This window comes from Salarias fasciatus, chromosome 22 (assembly GCF_902148845.1).
Source record: "Salarias fasciatus chromosome 22, fSalaFa1.1, whole genome shotgun sequence".
NCBI lineage: Eukaryota > Metazoa > Chordata > Actinopteri > Blenniiformes > Blenniidae > Salarias > Salarias fasciatus.
The window spans coordinates 8394787-8419404 of NC_043765.1; the positions used below are offsets into that span (position 1 = coordinate 8394787).

A 24618-nucleotide genomic window follows, 5' to 3' on the forward strand; every position below is an offset into this window, starting at 1 on the left:
TTAAGCCCAATGCGAGTGAGCGTCTCCTGTTGCCTCTTCACCTGTTAGCTCAGTCTGTTTACCAATGAAACCCAGTGGTTGGAAACTCAGCACACACACACACACTCACACACACAAAAGAGGTGGGACACGCAAATGCATGCAGAGAGCGAAACACAATAGTGGCTTCGGGCCACATTGAGTTGATGAGGGTGACAGGGGAAACGTGTTGGATGGAGGTGGAGGGGTGTGGCCAACCTGAGAGCGAGCGAGAGGCACGAGGAAAGACGCCAGCGACGGCAAAGCAGGAGCAGCAGCTCGAACATCAGCGGCGTCGGCGTGGGGGAATGATGTGACTGCAAACTCCAAACTCAAAAGGACAACATGAAAAATGTGAAGGCAGATGTGAAGTTGTCATGTCTACGGTTTGATGGCGCGCAGGACGGCGAGCTTTATGCTTCGGATACGAGGGACGCACAGTTTGACACCTGAACATCAACGCAGAGCAGCACAAGTAAGACTCCAACAACAGCCGTGATTCAGAGCATGAACAGGGAGGACACTGGTGCTAATGGGTTTTGGACACAGCAGGTTCCCTTCATGAGCGTTAACACACACGTCTGCGTGTCTTTAACGTGTTTTGAATGTCTGTCCTCGGCGCAGGTGTGTGTTGCCAAATGGCTCTGTCTTTTGTTTTGCGTGTTTATCCGACTGTGAGAGTAGAATGCAGAAGAAGCAGTTCAGTGACATCTATTACAACATCATGGTTAAAGAATGGCGCTCAGGGGCGTGTGTGTGTGTGCTCACTACATACCTTTGTGACTCTGGAAGGGTGTGTGTGCGCATGAGGTGTCACCAAACTATTAATTTACAACGAGTGAGGATGACTCTGCATTATGGAGTCATGAAACGCACGCGCACACACATGTACAACGACACACTTTACCATCATCTGACTATGGCGCACAATGCACACCTATCTGTGGCCTCTAGATGACATCCAACTACAAGGTAGGACTTATTAAACCAACATTTAAAATGGAAATCTTTAACCTACCGGTGCTTTTCTTTGACCATCAGCAGTGAGACTGAAATTCCTCACTAAGATTTATCTTATGCTGCGTTTTGGATTTGAACTAGACAGAATAGCAAGGAAACGGCAAGATCATGTTTTTAACTTCTGCCTTCAAAAACAAGCCAAGAAAACCATAACAATACCGCAGATCACCTATAAAGAAAATAAACACATGTACAGTCATTGTTCTCATTTTGAATGTTCGGTCAAGGTTAAAATAACAAATAAATTTAAAATATTCCTGACAAATCAAGATAATCAGCTTTTCTGACTTGTTTGTAACATTTTATTCTGAAATTTTTGTCAAAAAGTCAGACAATAACAAACTGAACAAATTCCTCAATAAATCAATAAGTAATTATTTCCCATTTGTAGCTGCCAATGGTCGAAATAATACTAAAAAAAAGATAACATCCTGTTTGGGACGACTTTCTAATAGCTTGGGGAAGGACATGTAAAGGTTTAAAAGATGATCAGAAACAAGTTGTTCTGCGAGGGTTAAAAGTTCATTAAGGACAGCAGAGAGGCAGTGAACTGAGAGAGCGGCGTCGCTCCAGACACATTGAAAGCAAAAGAAATTCTTGATCATTTGCCAAATGAAACACGCAGGTCATCCTCTGAAGGAGGAAAAAACTCCACACAGATTTATTTTTCTCAGTTATGGAGGAAGGACTCTGGAACAGAAAGGATTTAAGTTTTCTCATGTGGCAACTCAGGATGTGCTGTATTATTATTTATTTTTAAAATCTGGTACCAAGTGAAGCCAAAGCTGGTTTTGTGATACCAATGAAAGAGAAAAACAAAGAGAGAGATAATGTGTTTAGGCTGCGCTCCTACCACAGTGTATCATGCGACATGCATGTTTGATTTGCGACAAGTTTTACATCAAATGCTCTGAATGCAAATCGAGTATTGAGGTGTGAGCAGCTTTTCTCAGGAACCCAGTGGAGAAGAGGAACATATTCATTCTTATTCTACAAAAGTCATAGACTGTCACTGCTTTCAGAGCTGAAAAACTCATGTCAATCCACCAGGACAAACAGATATATGTGGAATTATTAACCTCAGAAGGATGTTTTTGGTGGAAGAACATGCAAATTCCTGAACCTGAGATGTTTGAGATGCACTGTGAGGCTAAACTCACCACACCTCCGCCATGCAGCCTCTTCTTCACAATTTTGGATGAAAACATCAGTGGATCCACTAGAAAAACACTTTACTCTTCCAAGCTGGGTAATTATTTGTCACTCGCTGGATCTCCATTGCTTCTGACATTTAAGCCTTCCACCCTCGTATTTCTTCTTTTTTGGTGCTAAGCGGTGTAACTGGTTGAATTACTGAAGTGTGTTAATGTCACCGTTGGTTAAACGATGCCGATTCTTCAGTGATCAATCGAAACTCACACGCAAACTGTTTCTCACGTTGTTCAGCATTTGTTTAACAAATGATGCGGATAGAAGGACACGACCTTCTACCTGTACATGGCAGTCATCCCACAAGCATCAGTGTTTCCATTCTCACGTCGTGGTTTGAATGTGGCATCCATAAATTTGTTTTTTAAATAAAGCACGTGGGCTCAGCGGCTTTTCGCACTGTACTTCACACTTCCCCAACAACTGTATCTACATAATCATCCACTTCCCCGTCAAACTTCCACAATCACGTGACGTAAGAATTTGAAATGAAGCACAGCATCACAGCTTCTTCTTTTATCCTCAGCGAGTGACAAAAAGTTTTTATCAGCTACTAAATGTCATGTCATCGTTCAGGCCTTTTTTCTCTCAAGAGATTGACCCATACGTTTGATCTCATTTTCTCAAGAGCGCCGGCAAGCTGAAAGAGTGTGCATTACACCCGTCGGCATGGAGACGGCACGACTCCAACAATACAGCGATTACATTCCTGTACACCAAAACAAAGACAAAAGGTTTAATTAAAGTAGCTGAATATATAAATATAATGATCTGCACAAACGTGTGTGTGTGTGTGTGTGTAAAACGCAGTCGCTGTGAAAATCTGAAGCGGCTGCTTCGTCCAGCTACAGTTATTAGAGAGGCAGACGCTGCAGGACTATCTCAGCTTAGAGGATTTAGGGTTGCTGCTGAGCAGAGGAAATGTTGATCTCTTCCTCCAGCTGATAGTCACAGTGATCCCTGTTCCTCTCTTTCTCTCCAGCATGTCATCCAACTCCACGGAGTGCGCGGAGGACGACAGGCTGTGCAGTAAGGACCTGCACCGCACCGCTCATCACCACCACCGTTTCCATCCTCTACTCACTAAACCATTTCCCCACGTGTTTATTTTGATTGCATTTACAAGTGAAGTTCTAGGGTACAGATCAAAGTAGAAAAAAAAAAAAGAATCAATGCTGCTGGGCAGGTTTCTGATGAAAATAACAGACTATACACTGGAGATGTTGTGTGTTTGCGGCCCTTCCACTTCCCTCCAGAGTTCATGTTAACAGCAGCCGTCTACAGGCTGTTCAGTGCTGCGTCTCAAATACTTTGGACAAAAGGCAGGATGATACAGTGTTGGAGGAGCAGGTGCAAACGGAGCAGTCGATAGCTGCAGTAAACCCAGCGAGGAGGGACATCTGTGTGAGGAATAGCTGAAACTGCACGGTGTATGTAAAAATACTTCTCAACATCTGCAAGGTTCAAGTGTGTGCAAAACATTCATCCAAACATGAACCTTTTACGAGCTGTCTTATATTCTGACTACTGTACAAATTTCAACACATTAGTTTCAATTAATCAGCTACAGAAAAATAACTTTGCTTTATTTTGACACACCAACAACAGGCTGTTCTCAGCATGCCGATACCGGAGAGTCATCAGACAACAATGTGGAAAGCAGAACAACAACAGGCTAAAAGATGTGATGCATGAAACCGATGAAGAGAGCACAATGACACAATAAATAGAAAGGTTTAGTTAGAAAAAAAAAATGTGTGAAGGAAGAGTAGATAAAATCATTGTAGTGTGCTAAATATGTGCAAAAGAGTTCACACATCATGAAAGAAATTCCAGTCCTGAACTAGAGCTGTGTTTTGGGTGGTAATTTACACCACAGCAGCGCTCGGAGGCTCTGAAAACACAACTTTCTGAAAACGCTGCTGCTGGAGATCCAGTGTACAGTCTGTTAACGCTGCGTCCAGATGGATGACGTTTGCCTCCAGAGAGTCACGACTCTCAGTCCACATTCCCCTGGGACTTGGCAGTTTTAAAGTTGACAGTAACTTTGATAATCAAATTATCATTTACTATTCATTTCTGCTGTATTCATGTAAATGGACATCATTTTCAAAATGATCTGCTGAAAATGTGAAATTTTTCTGAAACCAAAAAAAGTTTCTTGATTAATTCATCTGGCCAAATCAGATTGCAGTTTAAAAAAAAAATGTTGCTCTGGTATCAAATACTGAGATGCAGTCAAAATGTGATTAACTGCTGTCATTTAATCAAAAGGCCATCATTAATCAGCTTTTTTTAGTTCCATCATTAATTTGGACCAACATGGTGAATTTGCCATCAGAACTCTTGAATTACATGTTTGCCTCTTCCATCTGGCGACTTGCATTGTTTTGGGATTTTATTTAACAATCTGGCTTTTCTATTTTTTTTTTCTTTTAGGAAATAGTAGAAGTTGATTAAAGTAACTGAAAAAGGTTGGGATTAACTGCCTAACAAAATGTATTACAGAAAGGTTGTTTTGAGTCATTTGTTACAATCAAAGCGTCATTTCTTTGATTGATTGAAACTTTTCTTAATCCAGAAAAACAGGCTGGAAAACTACATCTCACAAAAAACTGCTGGTAACACAATTTGTAAAGGCTGAACACGGCATTGTCGAACTGCAGCTGCCCTGAAGCCACACATCAAGTTGTGAAAGAAGCAGCCCATTAAACATGAACAGTGGTCACGTTCAAAGATAAATTAGACGGCTTAAAAAGTCAAGTTTTGACTTGTTCTCGACCATGAGAGAGTATTTGGGGAAGGCCTGCAGCTCAAACCAAACCCTTCATACAAATGACAACAGATGATTTATGTGGCCCGGAACTGAAGTCTCACCCAGCCTGAGAATGTGCTGCCATCACAGTTTCTACGCAAAACACAAGAAGTTTCACAATCCAGTTTCTCCTATCAAACATTGGTTGCTTCCAACAAAAGAAGGCGTGTGACCCGATGGATTTGATTGCTGCAGCTAGAGTAAACATCCTGCTGTAGTGGTGTTATATAAAGGAAAGAAGGAGCACATATGGATTATAGATATAATTGAAAGTGGAAGAAAAAAAGTAATGATGATCATCAAACGACTCATCCATGTCATGGACTGTGATTGAGGAACAATCCTAAAAACATTATCCAAGTTAAAGCAGTATTAAAGATATAAAAGACATGAAAATTCTGATTTAAAGTAGGAGCTGCACGTGGAATTGACTGAGCTCGAACTTAATATACAAGTTAAAAAAAACACTATTTATAGCATCATCTAGCTGTATATCAACATATCAGCACTGCTGTAAGTGGAGGATGATGTCAGGTGGAGAAAGAATATCCTGCCACAGGAGGTGCAACCTGTTTGACAGCCAGCACGCTCATCCTGTTTAAAAGCCTGCAGCTCTGCACTGAAACCAAACCTGTTCCCCTTTTTCAACCCCCGGGTCCAGCCTACACCGATTTCACGCTCAAAAAAGGGTCAATGCAGGCTGCGCAAGGTCAACTTCAATGAGAATGGCAAGGACAAATAAAGCCAGGACGTCATTTTAGGCGTTTTTGAATATGCGGCCAGACGCTGACTGGCTGAGGAGAGGGAGCCTGTTGCACTTGTAAACATTACAAGATTGCTGAACCACAAAATTCACAATCACAACTCCAGACAGTCAAAACACATCAAATCAAAATGCATGACCAGCATGTATAAAGTGGACTGGCAGTGCACTGATGTTCTAACCAGCTTGAACGCAGCTTGATTTAGAAAGGTTCTCCTCCTGAACTGAACATATTGTGGGAATAAGTGGACTCTGGACAAGCCAGAAGACAATAACACACACTTAGGAGTAATTTAGATTCATCATTAAACTCTTACACTTAAACACTTAACACTTAACTTAACTTAACACTTAACTCAACTGTATACTTTTACTTCATACATTGTTGTACTTATTCATATCCCTACATCAATTCCCCACATTTAGACTGCTTTCAACCAAAACAGACAACATAATAACCAAAAACAACCTTTACATATCTAACAATCCAGCTGTTTAAAATGTGTTTTCACTGAGCGTCACATCTGAGTCGTGGTTTTTCTCTCAGTAGCGACAGAGCATCAGCTGGCGGTGATCATCGTTCCCGTGCTGCTGGTCGCCTTCACCCTCATCACCCTAGTCATCATCTTCATCCTGCTGTACTGTCCTGACCGAAAGCAGAGACGCGCCACGTCGCCACAGCGCTACCACGGCTCGTCTCACAGAGACGCAGACAGGGACCACCGTCAGCGCCGTCACCAGCAGAACCACCGTCCCCAGCATCACCGCAGCCAGCACAGACGCCACCTGCATGGCATCGACGGTGAGCAAACCAGTGCACAGCTTTACAAGTGTTGCTGTGCTCTGATGTGACTCCTCAGTGTGTGTTTCTCTCGACAGCGCCTCCTGGGATCAACCCGCTGGAGCACGAGGAGGTGCCCATGTCGGTTCAACAAGTGCAGCAGAACGTCCGACCGACTCTGGCTGCAGCGCCGCAGGCGGCCACCGAGAGGCAGCATGGATCCTTCAGCCAGGTGGCCGTACTGCCGTCCTCCTTCTCCATCAGGCCAGATGACACAGTCAGTCTGTACAGAGCCCGCATGGAAAACAGGAACGTGGTCCTGAGGGTGCTCAAAGGTAAACTGATCCCAAACAAACAAGGACAAGTTCTCACAGACTGGCTGCCAACAATAACAAGTCATGGACTTTCAAGTCAAGTGAAACTCCCCTTATTGAGAGTTAAATTCCTCAATCGTGCTCTGCTTATGGGACTTCTCTACAGAAACGGCCAGCAGCAGAGAGAAACAGCACTTTCTGGGGTTTGCGTCCTTTGTGGCTGGACTGGGGCCGCACCCCTCCCTGCCTGCTCTGCTGGGCGTCGTCTCAGAGCGGCCGCCACTCATGATAGCGGTGGAGGAGGTGCAGCACAGAGACCTGCTGGGGTTCCTGTGGAGATGTAGACAGGTACGGTGTTTACCCATGAGCAAACAGGGCAGATCGCCCACATTTAGGAGACAGGTTTCCTCTCTCAGGCAGGTGTGGCGCGAACGGTACACTGCCAAATTCCAGAGGCCTATTTTTGGGCCAATTTATTGCTGATGAGTCACTATCTGGCGCTGTCTCCAACTTTCAAAGTCAACAAGTACAACAAAACACAGAAACACAATCATGCTTTCGTGGAACAACAAACTATCATATGAATGGCTTAAGCACTGAGGCTGAAACTGGAGTCACTTCTTAAACCAATGCTGACAAAAACAATTTCATAAGCTTCATCAGATGTCCTGGAAAATGTGGTGCTGAATGAGTAAACACTGAGATCTGCCACTGTGGGGCAGCAGAGGGTAATCTAAACAACTAGAGCAAAGGCAATAAGTAGAGACAAGAAAAGCAATGTAATCTATTCCAAAGCTCTTCTCTGTGTGTTTAGCACACCTTTGTTGTGAGGATCTACAGACATATTAGCCTGAGATAACGAAGGAGAGGCAACTGAAAGGCTCCCTCCATAACTTAAAAAGTAGGAAAAGAAGTCCAGTACATTATCACTCATTCTGTTTTCTCTCTCCTTGAAGGAAAGCTCAAGTTCAGAGTCTTCTTGTTACATGACGGAGAAGAGGATCTTCACCATGGCAGCACAGGTGGCCTCTGCTCTGGTAGGTTGAAGAGCCGTCTGTGTAGAACTAGTTTAGAATTCAGTGTGTCAGTCTCTGAGTCTTATTCACACTCAGTCTAACAGCTGATCTCCTCTGGCCCGTTCCTACACACCCTCCAGCACTACCTGCACAGTCAGAACTGCATCCATGGCAACGTGGGAGCTCACAGCGTCCTGGTTGGCAGAGATCTGACGGCTAAGCTGTGGGGACTGGGCCCGGCCTACCGCAGGAGGGCAGAGGCGGGCTCTCCGGGGGAAGTGGAGGACATGGAGCTGAAGAAATGGCAGGCGCCTGAAGTACTGGCCCGGAGACTCATCAGTCAGAGCAGTGACGTGTGAGTGTCCCTGTCCTCTGCAGAAACATCAGTGATATTAGAGGAGGATTCAAGTTCACTGAACGTCAGAGGAGAAGACAGAAAGTCGAAGACGAAACAGCAGATTGCAGCTTCAGAAGCAATTCAGCTCTTCTCTTACTGTCCGGAAAAAGACATTAAACACTAATACAGTGGATATTGATGCACTTCTTGGTAGGTTGATCTGTCTGATGGTGGGAGAGTAGGTAGGTGTGTGGGTTGGTTATCGGTATGTCAGTCGTCAGGTTGGTATGTGGGTCAGTCAGACAGCCAATGCTTATTCTGATCCCAAATGCGTCCAACAAACAAGCTCTTACAAGTTAAAACCAAAGTTTGATTAATTTAAAATACTCAATTTAAACTGAATACACTGATCAGTGACATCAACCTATATACTAAATACACACATGTTAGATAAATAAAGTGATCAGATAGAACAAAGTAAAGACAAATAGCAGAGAAAACACACCAGTACAGGTAATTAAAATGCATTAAAGCTCATTATTATCGCAGTGTTTTTTTCCATCTCGTGCACTAACTGGAGGCCATTCTCCTGGCTGTGTCGTCATTTCATCTAGTAGTTTGTTCTTGTCCTGTGTTGTGTGACTCACTGTAAACCAAATCCACCCATGGGTGCAAATAAAGAAAACTAACCTAATAAAAAAAAAAAACTGATAAAGTGTCTGATTACAGTCTGTGCTGTCTGTCTTTCCTACTCCCTCCCAACAGTCTGATCAATCTGTGTAGACTGTCTGTGTGCAGTTAAATCTGAGATCAACATGAATTAAAGACATTTATTTTTTGACAGATGGTCTTTTGGTATCCTCCTTTATGAAATGGTCACACTGGGTGAGTCATTCAATTCTACAAACCTCTAAAAAAAAAACGTGTTTTTCCTAATGCTTTGTGAATTACCTCTAACTTGTGATGATGTGCTCAGGTGATCCGCCGTTCGCTCAGCTCATGGCCACTGAACTTCTGCAGCATCTCCAAAGAGGACATCACCTCACACAGCCCGCGAGCTGCTCCAACGCCTTGTAAGAACAACACAAACTCATTCAGTGGTTTGCAAAGGATTATAAATCTGCCAGCACATGTGGCATGTACCTAATATACTGTGAAGGTTTCCCCTGTAATGCCGATTTAGCTCTCACCACAGAGACCTTGGCTCCACTAGACTTTCAAGGTTTCATTCTCCACTACGTCCTCCAAATGTTTGGACTGAGGTCTGATTCATCAACATCATAAAATCCTCAAATCACTCCAGGATATTTTCAGGCAGGCTGCTTTTTTCTTGTTGAAATCACAACTTTTAGGGAATACCACGTACACAATAAACCTGTCTGTTTATCCAAAACTGTTTTAGTGGGAAGAACATTACAGTAAATTCAAAGCTCAATAAATTGTATTTTCACAATACCTGTACAGCACCATAACATTCACATTCAATAAACATTGACACATCAGATTTGACAAATCTGCTGGCTCTGTACTTTCAACATTAGCGTTACATCAAAAGTGGAGGCAACAAACCAACAATCGATAGCACTAAAGTCAAATAAAATTGAATAAAGCCAACATTTTCTCTGCAGAGCCCATCAGTACATTTGAAAAGCTGACATGCACCCAAAAAAAAAAAAAAAAAAAAAAAAACAGTCTGGCTGAAATTTGGTCCGATAGAATGAAAGGCATTTCTATTTAAAGTATCTGTTTTCCATACTTTTGATCGCAGAAAATACAGCAAAAGTTCAGAATCTTCTCCAGGATTAAAAAAAAAAAAAGAATTTATTTATCCGTTACTATTTTAATGCTCACCTGTCTGTTACTGGAGCATTCAGTTGTAGAAAAGATCAACAAATTGACTTGTTTGCAGCTCGAAAAACTCAGATTTATCGAAGCCGTTCGTTTGTTCCTGGTCAAATCTGTCAAAAACCTCAAGCTAACTTCACTTCTGAATCCAACACGTAATGTCCAAACCATAGGTCCAAACATGAAAAAAAAAATCAGTTCTCATCAGGTTCGTCATGATTCAAACTTTTCTTGGAATAAATCCGCCTCCTCAGCCTGTTGAACTCACCTCAGTTTACCTCCCTCAGGTACTCCATCCTCAGGTCCTGCTGCCGCTGGAACTCACACAACCGCCTCTCCACTTCCGACCTCATCGGGAAACTTTACGCGGGAGAGAAATCGGCCAATGGGAGGACAATCCTCAGAGCACCTGGACCAATCAACTTCGAGGACTACCTGAGGGAGGCGGGCTATGGAGAAGCGTACAACTACGCTGTGCTCTGATTGACTGAACCGTCCAGGAAGCTTGTGTGAATGAACTCTATACAGACTGTGTACATTACGAACAGATAGTTCTCTAATGTTTTATTTATATATATATTGTTGAAACTCTTAAAAAGATTATAAAGCACAACAACTTAAGAATTTAAAAATGGGTCAATTTTGACCACAAATGTTATTTCTGTGTAAACCTTCAGTGTGGTCATCTGAAAGAACTTTAATTTATTCAGAACGACTTAGGAAAAACATAGACAGGAAAAATCAAATAGCCTACTCAGATAAAGAGTATTTAAAAACACATCATGTAGTTACAAGGCAATGGGAAGATGAGGGCCCCACTGGAGTCCTGCTTCTTTTTCAAAGACACTTTAACAAACTCATTTTAGTTTGGGGAGCACATTCAGTCCAGTTTTGGAGGGCTGGACCAGTAAAATAGTGCCATAGACTACCCTCTGGTCTAAAGTACACTAATGTATATATAAACTCCAATAGTTGTTGTATTATACATGCTTCTGCAATGTTTTCTTTGAAAGTTGTACAAGCTGCTTGGTGGTTTGGTGGAGCAGATTGGAACCCTAATGCAAACGGTTTTTGCTCACTGACTTTATGCTCGACACTCAATGAGATGTGAATACAATCACCAGCTGAATGGCACAACCTGGACTGAACAACAGCTGTCCTAAATAACTAAATCAGTACTGTATATGTAGTCGAACGAAAAACTTTGCAGGTTAACTGATCTTCAGCAGACAAATGAAAACACAAATCAGTTCAAAAACAGTTCCTTGATTATTTATTTGCATGATAGTATCAACCTCTCCTTGTCGAAACCAGCCTCTCCAAGATTTTGCAGTGATTCTGATTATTGCAAGCTTTTGATTTCAATTTCTATATAACAGAAAAAGCCTTCTGCTCTTATTCCGTGAGAAAGTGCTACTTTTTGAAGAGAGAGAATAAACAATCAAAGCTGTGATTCTCTGCTTGTTAAATAAAACACCTTTTATCTTTTTTTTATTGGACCTCAAAATGAATGGGGCGACCTGCTGATTGAAAGACTCCAAAATCCTGGCGAGGCTGTGACATAAAAACACACAGCTATCAAAGATTCTTTTCATTTTTTTCTTCGTAAAGAAAAGAAAAAGCTGTAATAGCACAGTCACTAACAATAAAGCCAAAGATAGCTAGCTAGAAAGGTAAATACTGTTGGTAGTAACACGCTATGTGACAAAGCTAGGAGGAAGACGGCAAGTTTCCTTCATCAAGGTTGCTACTATTTTTTGGGGAAAAGCAACAAATGTCATTGCTTGAAAGAATAATTCTAAGAAAAGAAACAAAACAAAAGGTAAGCACTAATATAAAAGAAGGAATGGTATGAAAAGCAGTTAGAAAACAGACTATTCTCATCTGAAACTAAGACTAGTGAAGAAAAAGGCCACGAGGTTCACAGAGAGAGAGAACATGAAAAAACTCCTACGGTAAAAAGCTTAAACAAGGCAAACAAATGTGCATTTAAATATAAAGGCAAATTTTACACTTATTACAGTATAGCTTAAGATTTTCTCATTCACACAGTCATTCAGGCATGATTCCCCCCACCATCCCCCCCAAAAAATTCACTTATGTAGGTCCTCAAAGGTTTTCCTTCCCACAAATCTGAAGACGGAAACGAACCGCTGATTCCCACATCAGCTCCTCCTGGAACTGCGTTTTCCTCCAACCCCTGTGACGTCCAAAACAACTACCTTATAAATGGATAAATAATCAGAGCCACTAAGTCTCTGTGGTAAAAAGCTTATAAAGACTTGAAAACAAAACCGTTGTAGAGGAACTGGTTTCACTGTTGATGTACTCGGTGTATAAAAATAAGTTAAAGATATGGGGAAAAAAAAGCACTTCTTTTGCCCTACTTTAATGTATGAAACTGAGCTGTGAAAGGATTTATTGAGATTCTGGTGTTTGTGGAGGAAGTACCCTGTATGTTCGCTGTACCCTGTAAGTCACAGAATAGGCCACGTTTAAAATAAAAGTTATGCTATTTATACATGTTGACGCCTACTCACAGTAAATAAACATAATACAGAAAGCTTAAACGAAACACTAAAGATTCACAGAGTGTTTTCTCAGTAAAATATAAAGAACAAAAAGCTTGAATCTGAGTGATTTGAAAGACGTTTCTTTCCAACACTGCAGGTTTTCACAGTGCTGATCGGAGCTTTAACCTCATCAAGAGAATAAAACAAACTTCTCACTGGAGAGATCAAATAAAGTGATGCATTCAAGACATCACAGCACTGCGTTTTTAATTTAGCATATTTTCAAACTTACGAAATTATGTTAAAAAAAATGTTAAATATCAAAAGCTGATTAAAAAAGTGGAAATAAATGAAAATGTGAGCATTTTCATTGTAAAGTGCTAATGCCAAAAAAGAGCAGAAAAAGGAAAGGAAATTAAATTAGGAGAAAATGAAGGAATTCAAATGTTCAAGAATGAATTAAAAATGCTCACAAGTAAAGAAAAATGTCAAAATTCTAATCATAGAGTTTACTTATTAAAAAATAGTTAAGTTAGAAAACTTAAGAAAGTGGAAAAAAGCAATCAAATTATTTAGAACATCGAGATGAAAAGCGTAGAACACTCAGAAAGTCAGAATGAAGCAGAATTAACAGAAAATGTGGGGGAAAAACATACTGTTGAGAATGAAGTGAGTCAAGTTTAGAGGAAAAGTTGAAATAATGTATAAATGTTGGCTTAAAGGTGAAATATGAAGACAAGAGAGAACAGAGTGAAAATGGTATGAAGTGGAAAACAGATAAAGTTAAAGTCAAAGAGATACATGGAGAAGTTCAGTCTTAAAATCCTCCTTTAAAACAAAAAATAAATTAAAAACCATCATCCTTTTTCCTTCCTAACGCAAAAAACAAGAGCTAAATGTCTTTTTTTGTACGTGTCCTAAAGGATGAAAGGAAATGTTTTAGAGTCACAGCGGAGGTCGACGGAGAGCAGCCCGATCTGGATGGAATCTGGAAATTGTGTAAAATCTTGTGCAAGAGCTGTTGGTTTAAAAGAGTGAGTGTTTCAACTACATTCAAAACCTTTTTCAATGCTTTTTTTCATGTTTGTTTTTTCTGTCATTTGGGGCAGAGTGACCATTTCTGGAAAATCCACATTGACCAAAAAAAAAAAAAAAGAAGAAGGAGTTTGTCATGTTTTTGCAACTCGCACACATGAACTGTGCAAACGGGACCTCGGAGGGAACAAACAGGTGGAGGAAGAACCTTGGCTTTGTCTGGAAATGGTGCTTCATACATTCACCTGCAGGACTCAGAGACTGCTATGGATCCAGATCCCTGCCCGGCCCGGGGGGTTTTCGCTGGTGGGGTGGAGGTGGGGTTAAATGGCCAAAGCCGGGGTTTTTTAAGGGGGTAAATCTCCAGGCCTCCAACTGAAACAGAGGGCTTCTTCACGTAAACTCTGAATTTAGTCTTTCAGATTGTTAATGTGAGCGCAGATCTTGAGGGCGGGACCGAGTTTGATGTTCATGGTGGACATGAGGTGCTCCTCTTTCAGCAGGAGCAGGGCCTGTCCGTCAATTTCCTGCGACAGAAACTGGGAGGCGAGGTCCTCACAGCCTGAGGGGACGTGGAAGGAAACACAGGGAGGAGAGAGAAATGAAGGCAACATGTGGCGGAAAAGAAAAGAAAAAAAACAAGCGGACACAAAGGATTTCGCAGAATGTTAAATACGAGATGAAAATATTCACATATATGCTTTCTCCAACATGTACGAAACATGACAAGGAGGCGAAAAGTCAGATCTACCAACCTTGTAGGGAGGATATAAACTGCGACACGTCCTCCACGCTCCACTGGGCGGGACTCGCCGGCAGGCCGCCGGGGGCAGAGCTCTCCGTCGGGAGCGTCGGAGGAGGGGGAGGGGGAGGAGGGGGAGCTGGAGGAGGAGGCTGGTGGCAGGAGGCCGAGGAGGCGGGCGAGAGGGACATGGCGTCGTCTTCGTCGTCCTCTCCGCTGGACTCCTCTTCTGAATGGCTGGACTCTGAATGGCACTGCGGGGAACAGAAGCTCGCCAGTTAAAATGCACCAGAGTTTCTGTCTGAACCCAAAAAAGTGAATCAGCCAATGTGTATAAATGTTTGAGAAGGATCTGGAATTAAACCTTGTTAGTATTACTTTGTAATCATGGACACAATAATATGAGACGCATGTAAAACATCACATAACTCCTCTCTTTTGTTTCTACTGTCAGTTGAGTATGTGTGCTCAATTTGCCCATTTTTTGTCCCCCACCTAAAAATAAGTGAAAAAAATAATAACAATAATAATAATAATAAATAAAAGCAGCCTTTAAACACCTTGTAATAACAATAAGCAGGACCTGGAGCAAGTTTCCCATCCCATGTCACCATGATAATGCACAGTAGACAGTCATCAGCATAATATCAGAGGGTGAATAAGTCCCAGATAGAGCATGACCCCAATTTCAAGTCCAAAATCTAAATTAAACAAACAAACAAAAAATCTTAGTTATGAACAACATGATATTATGCTTCTGGTGTCTGCTCTGCTATAAAATGAATACCCTGGTTGTGACAAATAACTGTTTATTTTCTGAAATTGAAATTTCTAAGAAATACTTTGTGTAAAAGGAACAATGATGTTTCAAAGCACATCATTTGTTCTACATGTTACTAAACTAAAAGCATTAAACTACAGAAGGCTCAGAGTTAAAGTAAACATTTATTAAATTCACGATTGAATTTCACACTTACTGCGATTTATCTAAAAATCAGGCAACTGGTTACATGTAAAAGTGCTGAAGCTTGTGAGGCCGGGACACTGTGCTGATCAGGCTTCCATCATTCTCACGAAGAGTTTGTAAAGATATTTTTAAAACAACTCAAACGTCTCAGTCTCACCTTCACAGGTAAAGGTCTTCCTGCTATCTTGGCGCTGGCGATCTCCGAGCTGGTGCGGCGGGGCACGCGCCTCCGGGCGATCCCTCCCTCCTCGTCCGAGTTGGAGAGGTGGCCCTGGCCTCGGTCCTGATCCGGAGCGTGGTCCTGACCTTGACGCTGACGCACGCAGAAGTGCTGCCTGAAGCTGACGTTGTACCTGGGGAACCAATACATACTGTATCGTAGACAAAGAGTGACATATACGGTACTGAAGCCAAGACGAGCAACACACAGTTTTTGTCTCTTTGCGCCATACGAGTAGCACGAAGCAGCACACACACGTAGTGGGCAAAGGGACAAAGGCAAAGCAAGAGCAGATGTAAAACTCATATGTTGGCAACAACATATTCTTACAAACAATGCAGGCAGTGCATTGTTTAAACAGTGGATCATATGATACATTTAGTACATTTTAACATGGAGGAAATTTACTGAGCTGAATGTGACACACGAAACTTGACATGCTGCTTGTGAATGAAATGAGGCTTTCATTGAATTCAAACTCAGAAAGACAACAAAATCACACACACATGCTGTGAAATGCACGGGTGTAGCCATCTGAGAAAGTCGTACATGTGCAGGTTCTGGACTTCCAGTCAGATCAGGTGTAAATTAGTAATTTCGCCATATTTATTTGATGAATCGGTGTTATGAAGCTACGCTAGTGTTAATTTGAGGCTGCTAATGCTAATCAAACCACAGTGAGTTTGCAGTGCAGTGGTGATTTTCTCAGATGGCCTCCGCTGTATAGTTTGTGTATGTTCATGCATTTGGAAAGTACCTCTTGGCACAAGACATGGAGCAGAACCGTTTGGTGCCTCTGAACTGGCTGGCAGGAGCAAAGTTTTTACAGTACTCACACTTCAGCACTGAGGGGAAAGTGGAGAGAGACAACAGGAGAAATGACAAAGACGTCTCCAGAGACGGGAAATTCCCGGTTTGAAACTTGTGATTAAAATGTTTCTGCAGCCCGACTCAAACAAACAGAAGTCAAACAGGCACAAACAGAATCTGATCCCCATAGTGCGTGTTAATGTTTTGGTAATTCCACTTAGCAGATTTAAACAGTCAATTACCTCTGGAGGGCTGCCGAAAGTGAACATTTACATCTTTACTTCTAAAGTAAAAACAACTGCGGCGACAGATTGATTGCATTTTGCTAAAAACGTAAAATTTGACCTATATGTTAAAAGAGATTTCCGTACTGCAGTAAACCCAGCGTATATATGATGAGATAAACGTGAGTAACCGAGCTGCTACCTGTTGCTGTTGTAACCACCTCCGATTGGTTGGTGTCCGGGCTGTCATTGGTCAAATCCTCATCAGCGGAGTCCTTCAATGGACCGCACACCTGTCAGTCAAACACAGAGACGAGAGAAGCTCAGCGACCAACAGACAGGAGACGCGTCGGATCTACCAATCCGGCGAACTCACAGGGAAAGGCTCCGCCCCTTCCTGGATGACGAAGCCCTCGATGAGGTGCGTGAGGACCTGCGGTTTGACCACAGCCTGAGGGGGCGGGGCTCTCTCGCCCTGAGGACAGGTGCCACGGGACACCGACAGCACCGGAGAGGGCGAGGAGGCGACGGGAGGAGGAGCGGCGGAGCCTGAAGACACGTTCAGGAGAAGCCGGGGGTTTGTTTTTACTGTTTTCGCAGTTTAAAACCAGACATAAAAACCACGTTTCTGTGTTTCTACCTGCATCGGTGGGATTGGCTGGAAGCACAGGGGTGTGATCTCTGATTGGCTGGAGCCGTGGGGGGGAGGGGCCGTCTTCATCGTTGGCTGAGTTGGAGTCTGATTTCCTTTTCAGGGAGCCAGTCGCCTGCTTTCCCTAAAAAAAATATACAAGCATTAAATAAGAACAACGAGATACAGCTAATGCGAATGAATATGAATAATATATTTATGCTATAAAAAGTCAGTTTAAAATAAGGACACTGATAATCTGCTAAAACAGGACAGCACTGAATCAACTGACCTGTGGGGTTTGCCGTCCAGACGAGTCTCCGTTGGTGGTCACCGCAGCCGATGCCCCCCTCTGTTCTTCAGTGACCAGAGGCAGGGACAGCGTGGAGCGGGACAGCGAGCCTGAAGGCGTGGGAACGGTGGCGGGCTGGGAGGAGGCGGGGCTTGAAGCCAGAGGGCCATTCTGGCTCTGATTGGCCTGCGGATGCACCTGCGACACCTGAGCCAGAGGAGGGGCTTCCTGTGGCGACTGCAGCGCTTTAAGGCCCACCCCTCGGCCGACGACCCCGCCCTCCCGGGAAGCGATGGACGCCACCATGGTGAGCAGGCTGGACGAGCTGCTGAGCACGGCGGCGCCGTCCTGGCTGCAGCTGCCCCGGGCCAGGGCCAGGGCCTGGGCGCTCCCCAGCGTGCTCTGTCTGGCCCCCACGATCTGAACCGGGATGTGCGGCGGCTGGGCAGGCGGCGCCGAGCTGCTGGCGGGCGCCGGGGCGGGCAGGATGGGAGGAGGGTTCCTGGAAGGCAGCTGGAGGGGCAGGCGGAGCCCCTGGAGGGTTTTGGGCTGGATGGGGATGGGGCCGTTCCCGTGGCTGGGCTTCTCTGAGCCGAGCGTCGTCTTCTGCAGCGGCTGCACCACCAGAGTCTGAGCGTTCACCGCCGGCTTGATGGTGGCCGTGCCCACCGGGTAGCCGTGGGCCTGAGTCGTGGCGTTGGACGTGAGCACCAGGGTGTGCGCCGCCGTGGGGGCCGTGGTGCCCGTCGTCAGAGTTCGAGTCCCGTGGAGCAGCAGCTGGGAGAGCGGGATGGAGGAGGTGGAGGACGACGAGGAGGACGAGGCGGCGGAGGAGGAGGAGGTGGGGTGGGCTTTCAGGTTGGTGGGCTGAGGGTAGGTGGGGATTTTGATGTGGGGCGGCTGATGCTGAGGCTGGCTCGGTTTACTGGGGGACTGGGAGTTGGACTGGTGTGAGGGCTGGACCAGGGAGTAGGCTGCAGCACAGAGACCAAACACCTGAATTAACAGAAAGAACCTACAAACCCGGCAATGACACCAACGACGGATTAGAAACTGCAATGACTTTGAACATTCGGCAGGTGTTTGACACTCCCCGTCTAATCACTCTGACTCCGGATCTATTTTGAGTTCATGTCTGTAGAATTGTCTAAAAATTTGAAAATTTGAGAACGTCTGCCAGTTTCTCAGAGCATTCAATAAGGTTTTATTGTTACTCTGCACATGAGAAAGTTCCGTCAGTTCTCAACATCCCCATCACACAGTGTGGTGGAGAGCAGCACTCGCACACCTATTCAATTCAATTTTTTTTTTTTTTTTTTGTATAGCCCAGTATCACAACAACAGTTGCCTCAGAGGGCTTCAAGATGTTACATCACACCTAGAACTCAGTTTTGCTCCAGTGTGGTTACTAATGACTGCAACTGTTGACTTCAATAGATGATATTTTGCAACCTAACTTGTAGAACTTCTGTCTTGCTAGTCGTGGAAAACGCTGCAACACCGACGCATCAGATGCATCTGGCAACAATAGATGAGATGTTATTTGGTCCCGTTTCAGTAAAAAAAACAAAAACAAAAAAAAACAAGTATTTATTGAATCAAATGTTGCTTTTTGAATAAAATGCTGAGATGCTTTTACTACAAATCCATGAATTGTTGTTATTATTAAATCAAGTCCCACCACTGGAATACTTCTTCGAGCATGCAGTCTCTCTCTTTTTCCATACCTGAGTCACTCCTGTCTGGAGCTTCGGTCTTCACCCCCACGCCTTTGGGACTGGACACACCTCGCAGGGCGAGATTCTGCACCTGAAGGCAGGAACACATTCGAGCGAAAAAAGGGAACTACAGTCAGAGTCTCAATCAACAAAAGATGATCTTTAAATTGCAAACGGCACAACGTTGAGCTTCTCCACTACGGATCGTCCTGTTCCTCTCACAGACCTGATCATTGTCTGACTGGCTGCTGGAGGACGAGGTGGGGGCCACTTCCTGCTGCTGAGGTTGCTGGGTGACGGTCGCGCCAGGCATGAAGATGAGCTGCGAGGAGATGGGAGCCCTCAGGGAGCGGTTGACCTGCGGGAAGAATGCCTCGTCGTTAAAACGCTCAGAAACTGGGCCGCTAGTAACAGAGGACGTAATGAGACTCACTCGCAGGTACATCTGGCCCTGCCCCCCCGTCGTCCCGCTCAGCAGCACCGACTGGCTGATCGTGGACGTCGCCGAAGCTCCCATTGGTCGGCTGCTGGCTGTCGATCCTGATCCAGAAGTGACGGTGGCCTGGAGAAGGAGAACAGCTTCAATATGTGCTGAACTGTGTGCAGACAGCGTTGAGAGAGTGTGTTCCGGAGCGACAGTCGTACGGCCGTGGTGCTGGTGGTCTGAGAGGAGCTGCTGCTGGAGGGACTCGACTGACGACTGGCAGCCAGCGTGGCCTGAAAGACACAAGCAGGAGGAACGCAAGAACTGTTTTACATTTCAACTTCTAACAAATTAAAATGTGACACTTTCATGTGGCTGGAGCTAATTGTAGTGTTTTGTCTCGCTTCTTGACCCAAGTACATTCCCAGAGCCTCCTCCACCCAGTTTCCCATCGTTTTCTTGTGGTTTTCATGGAAGAAGATTCATTTCTGGGTAAAATTATTTTATGCTGGGCATCTTTGTTTATTTTACAATGAGTTCAATATGGATATTCGCTAGTAAGTTTGAGTCTACAGTCTGTTAATTGTTCCTATAAATCCACTGAATCTTCCTGCGCTCGAGTTTCCAGCACAAAGAGGAGATGTTACAGTAACCGAGGCCACAGGCCTCCTCTTCCCTGCATCCGCAGCCAGTGGGAGGAAGAGCTATAAACAATAAACCACCACGGAGAGAGAAAAATTAATTGCTTCATACAGTAAAAAGTCACCATGTAAACCAACCCTGAAAAACCCTGCAGTTCCAAATCCTTCAACCTAAACCTGCAGTTGTGAATAGAACAATAAAAAAAGAAAGACAATGGAGGATGAGAAGTGCAGAGGAATCTTGACTGCACTAAATGTTTTTTTGTTTTCGCTGAACAGAGGTGGCTTATTTGGGCCGATGGAAGACTGTTTGTTACGCCACGAAGGAACGCTGTTGGAGTAATCAATTCCCTAATGTTATGTGCATTATATTTTTCAAACCAGTAATTTCCCCCCAAAAAATATGCATCAGTCTAAACACACTGAAATCGGGAATGATTGCGTGACACACCTTCACCTGCTGCACGGCGGCCAGGTTCTGGAGCTGGGCGTTGTTGATCTGCTGCTGCAGCATCAGCTGCTGGAAGTACTGCGCCGCGTTGGGCTGCCTCTGTAACGCCTGCAGGGCCTGGAGGGGGAAGAAATTCAACTAAATTAAAGAGCTGCAATAAAATACCGGCTGACAGGCTGTTTATCCGTCACCCAACTTAATCTGTTGTTTGGTCATTTTTTCTCCACATGGAAAACAAACAGGCACTGAACTGAGATCTGTCCTGTTTAAATCATCCATGGAGAGACTGTGGTGAAGTGGTTCGCTCTCTCCAGACTTGATGCTTTTCTGTTTTGAGTTTGCATGTTCTCCCTGTGCATGCTGGATTTTCCTGAGATTTTTTTTTTGTCCCAGCAGTGACCTTTCAATCTGACCCCTCTCCTTCCATGATTTGTAGCCATGAATAGGAGTATTCTTCTTCCAGGAGATCACATGCAGCTGTAATTCGGCACCCTATTTCTTTTCAGATCAGAGTCGGAGCAGCCTGAGAGCAGCAGGGAGGGAGCGATCCCGCCGCGGCTCTCCTGCCAGCTGTCTGATGTACGAGCGGCGGCTCGAACGCTCATAATGTTGAGGGATGAAAGCGGGTGCGGCACGGCGGATCAGTGTGTACAGGGTGACAAAGACAGATGGCGCGCAGGGCGGCAAAAGCCTGAGAAATTAACACCCGGCCTCAATCGCTCTCCTTCACCTCCCCGACACAGTCACTCTTCATCACTTTCTGCCCATTGGCTCGTGGATAAATCAAACCTTATAGAGATAAACACGGCGGCTCTCTTCTCTCCTCCACTGACAAACAAACAGTCTGCAGGCACACACACACACTTCATATAGAAAAGGACTAGTCACAGTTAAACTGTTGTAGATAAACAACTGGGAACATTTTTTTTTTCTTTACACAATTTTAAGTTCTTTCAATCAGTATTTTATAGAAATGTCTCTAAGCAGTGGAAGCAAAAAAATAAATCAGCAGCCAAACAGATTCGATCCCAGCTTTTGAATTTCCCCTCAGACATTAAACACTGATCAGCCGTAACATCAAGCCCACCAGGCTCATTTAGCACGCTCCCGTTTTCTGCTAAAACCACCGCAGCACGTCGAGTCGACACTCCACTACATCATACGATAGTTATGTCGTCAGACGCCAACATGTGACCGGCAGAACATAAACATATTCCATGTGCGATTCTTTTCAACACACTTTCAACTTTATAACTTAAAGGGAGGCCTCCAGAGAGGGTCGGAGTTTAAATGGCTCCAGCTGGGAGCTGAAACATTACACTGCAGTCTGGTGCTTTGCTTTCAGTGATCAGCCATAACATGACGAACGTCATGCTGGTTCCTGTTATGCTGCCAAAACAACCCTCACCCATCAGCAGACACCGGCGGTCGCAGTGACGATGGCCCATTGTGTATTTTCCTCATAACACCCAGATAAAAAGTCCTATTTTAGACATCTAGTCCCAAATCTACACCTGCGTATGTGCAGTGGAATCCCCAGACATGCAGCCTACTTCCATTCCAACAGGCTGTGCGTGAAGCACGCTACTACTGTTCAAGAATCCTGCGGGAGAAAGAAAGGCGCAGGATTGCTGCCAGCCAGAGAACAAAGACGCTCGAGAAAGACATCTGGAGTGGCCATATTCACAAAGGCCCCGGTGACCTTTGACCTTTGCATCACGTCGACCTACCTGCACGGCCTGCCGTTCATACAGAGACATGGAGTTCATGGCCGAGGGGCGGGAGCTGGTCCCCGACGCGGCGCTGCCGTTGGTGGAGGCCCCCTGCTGGTTCTGCTCTCCGTCCGTCTCCATGGCCGCTGAGGACACAGACCAGACGTCCATCAATCAAACGCAGCGAGACGCCGCCCCGGCGAGAGAGACGGAGCGCCGCCGGCGGGAAATAAAAACTACACCTGTCAGCGCGCCTGACTCACGCCGTTTCTCATACAAGTCGAGACGCAGAGCGACTCACAGTCCATATTTTACAGAGCGAGTGATGCCGACACTGACCGATACGATGCTGCTCACACACACACGCGCACGCACACACAGAATTTTAATGGCAGAGCGTGACAGCAAATCTGGACGTTAAAAAGATACGAAGCGCCATAAAAGACATAATAAGCACATTTCAAATGAATGAACATTATTCCAGAGGATTTTCTACAGTCCTATCACAACCCGTCACATTAGAGGAAAAACAAACCGCTTCATATCTTTGAGGTCCAGCCTGCCTACTAATGTACCTGAGAAACAAAAACAAACAAAAAAAACAAAAACTATAAATGAATACACAAAACCAACTTCAACAAAGCAAAATCAACCAAAATGTAAGCCACCAGCAAGGTAAAAGGGCAGTAATGAAGTAATGAAATACTCCAGAAAGTAAACCAAACAACAACTATACAGCTTCATGTTCAGTGGTGCAGTGGTTTGCACTCCTGCCTCACAATGACATTAAGCCTGATTCAATTCCAGAGCTCGCATGTTTGATTTCTACAAGCGTGAGTTTCTTCCCACCTTACAAAAACACGTGACTGAGATTAATTAAGAATGCATAGATGTGAAAGAGACAGTGTGTGACTGTAAAGTTGTGAAAATATGGAAGGATGGATTGACAACTCAAAGCAAAATACCATAGCAATGATATGCATCAAATATCAATAACAGCACATGCTCAATTTTATATATCCAAATGATTTGCAAATAAAGGTAAAACAATTTTACAACTGGCAGTCTCAAATGTTTCATTTGTTTCTGTAATAACATTTATTTAGATCATTTATTACATTTGTTTTCTTGATAATCCTACATTTATTATAAAATATGGGAAGTTTTGATTGGATCATTTAGTGTGCATCTTATTATCATTATTATTATTATCATTATTATTATTAGTAGTAGTAGTAGTATAATTATTATTATCATTAATTATATTCACATCAAATTCATGTCAATCTTTTCTGCATTACATATAATTGCTGGGCATTTTTCTGGATTTGTTGTTATTGTGGACAGATTTCTTCAATATTTCATTGTTTTCTGACCCAGTTTCCCTCTGGTGGTATCAGGTCACTGACTGCCTCTTGAGCAGGAGCATCTCCTGAAGGATCTTGGGACTTGAAGAAGATGCACGTGGAAGTGACCATCCTGTCCCAGATCAACATGAAAGCACCTCCTCCTCCTCCTCTATCTCCTCTTCCTCCTCCTCCCCCTGCTGCACACACATCCTCCTGTCCCAGGCCCACCTGAAAGCACCTCCTCCTCCTCCACCACCTAATCCTCCTCTTCCTCTTGCACCTCCCCCTCCTCCTGTCCCGGGCCCACCTGAACGCGCCTCCTCCTCCTCCTGCAGGAGCAGATAATGGAAGCTAACGGAGCTAGCTGCCCTCCATGTTATCTCCTCCTAGCATCCCGCTAGCCGCCGCCGCCGCCGCCGCCGCCGTCTGGCTCTTCCAGCGGGAGCTCCGGCTCGGTGCTTACCGTCAGCGGTGCTCCTCCGTCGGCCTCCTGCTGCAGCGGAGCGGGTGGCCGGCCTGCCTGCCGGGGAGCGTGTGTGTGTGTGTGTGTCGGGGTGTGTGTGCGTGCCGTGCCCGGGGCCGTCCTCTCTCTGCGGCCCCCTGCAGCACGGACCTCTCCGCTCTGCATAAATTTGCAGCTGATGTGTTTGTCGGAGGGAAACGCCTCCTTTTTCACCTCCTGCACCTCCTTTTCCGGCGCGACGGGATGACGGAGGAGGGGGAGGCCGGGGGGAGGAGGGGGGGGAGGGGGAGGACCCCCACCTCCACCTC

At 44.6% G+C, this 24618-nt stretch overlaps 3 protein-coding genes across 6 annotated transcripts in view; 1 reads left to right on the forward strand and 2 right to left on the reverse strand.

Annotated features, from left to right (window-relative positions):
- The window catches only part of LOC115409171 (chloride channel protein 1-like), a 44982-nt gene extending 35723 nt beyond the window's left edge, over nucleotides 1-9259 (reverse strand). For 2 of the 3 annotated variants that reach the window (XM_030120192.1, XM_030120191.1), the window contains exon 1: nucleotides 2199-2308. In XM_030120192.1, coding sequence (XP_029976052.1) covers nucleotides 2199-2246 — 48 coding nt within the window. In that variant the 5' untranslated portion in view covers nucleotides 2247-2308. Of the gene's footprint in view, nucleotides 1-2198; nucleotides 2309-9224 lie in introns of those variants that run through there. The other variant, XM_030120193.1, reaches the window with a different exon arrangement.
- LOC115409175 (tyrosine-protein kinase STYK1-like) lies at nucleotides 248-12478 on the forward strand. Of its 2 annotated transcripts, none has more exons than XM_030120204.1 (10): nucleotides 248-493; nucleotides 3230-3276; nucleotides 6373-6627; nucleotides 6705-6941; nucleotides 7087-7268; nucleotides 7877-7957; nucleotides 8077-8291; nucleotides 9118-9158; nucleotides 9250-9346; nucleotides 10406-12478. In XM_030120204.1, the coding sequence occupies exons 2-10, from the start codon at nucleotides 3231-3233 to the stop codon at nucleotides 10599-10601; spliced, it is 1350 nt and encodes a 449-aa protein (XP_029976064.1). In that variant the 5' UTR covers nucleotides 248-493; nucleotide 3230; the 3' UTR covers nucleotides 10602-12478. The 2 variants fall into 2 exon arrangements, with proteins under 2 accessions (XP_029976064.1, XP_029976065.1); XM_030120205.1 differs by lacking the exon at nucleotides 248-493 and adding an exon at nucleotides 886-990.
- Nucleotides 12479-13797: 1319 nt separating this feature from the next.
- Nucleotides 13798-24455, reverse strand: LOC115409172 (polyhomeotic-like protein 1). The gene is made up of 15 exons (XM_030120194.1): nucleotides 24311-24455; nucleotides 22517-22644; nucleotides 20787-20903; nucleotides 19916-19987; nucleotides 19704-19832; nucleotides 19497-19628; nucleotides 19280-19361; nucleotides 17553-18526; nucleotides 17270-17405; nucleotides 17006-17178; nucleotides 16832-16922; nucleotides 16353-16440; nucleotides 15533-15746; nucleotides 14422-14662; nucleotides 13798-14228 (listed from the first exon to the last, which is right to left on the reverse strand). Exons 2-15 carry the CDS (start codon nucleotides 22637-22639, stop codon nucleotides 14077-14079), a joined length of 2724 nt encoding a protein of 907 aa, XP_029976054.1. The 5' UTR covers nucleotides 22640-22644; nucleotides 24311-24455; the 3' UTR covers nucleotides 13798-14076.
- Nucleotides 24456-24618: the final 163 nt, after the last annotated feature.

Coding starts and splice junctions, on each gene's coding strand:
- LOC115409175 (XM_030120204.1), top strand. CDS start 3,231: ATGTCATCCAACTCCACGGAGTGCGCGGAGGACGACAGGCTGTGCA. Junction 3,277..6,372: donor GGAGGACGACAGGCTGTGCA/GTAAGGACCTGC, acceptor TTTTTCTCTCAG/TAGCGACAGAGCATCAGCTG. Junction 7,269..7,876: donor TCCTGTGGAGATGTAGACAG/GTACGGTGTTTA, acceptor CTCTCCTTGAAG/GAAAGCTCAAGTTCAGAGTC.
- LOC115409172 (XM_030120194.1), bottom strand. CDS start 22,639: ATGGAGACGGACGGAGAGCAGAACCAGCAGGGGGCCTCCACCAACGGC. Junction 19,362..19,496: donor GCCAGTCAGACAATGATCAG/GTCTGTGAGAGG, acceptor TCCTGCCTTCAG/GTGCAGAATCTCGCCCTGCG. Junction 17,406..17,552: donor CTGGACGGCAAACCCCACAG/GTCAGTTGATTC, acceptor TATTTTTTTTAG/GGAAAGCAGGCGACTGGCTC.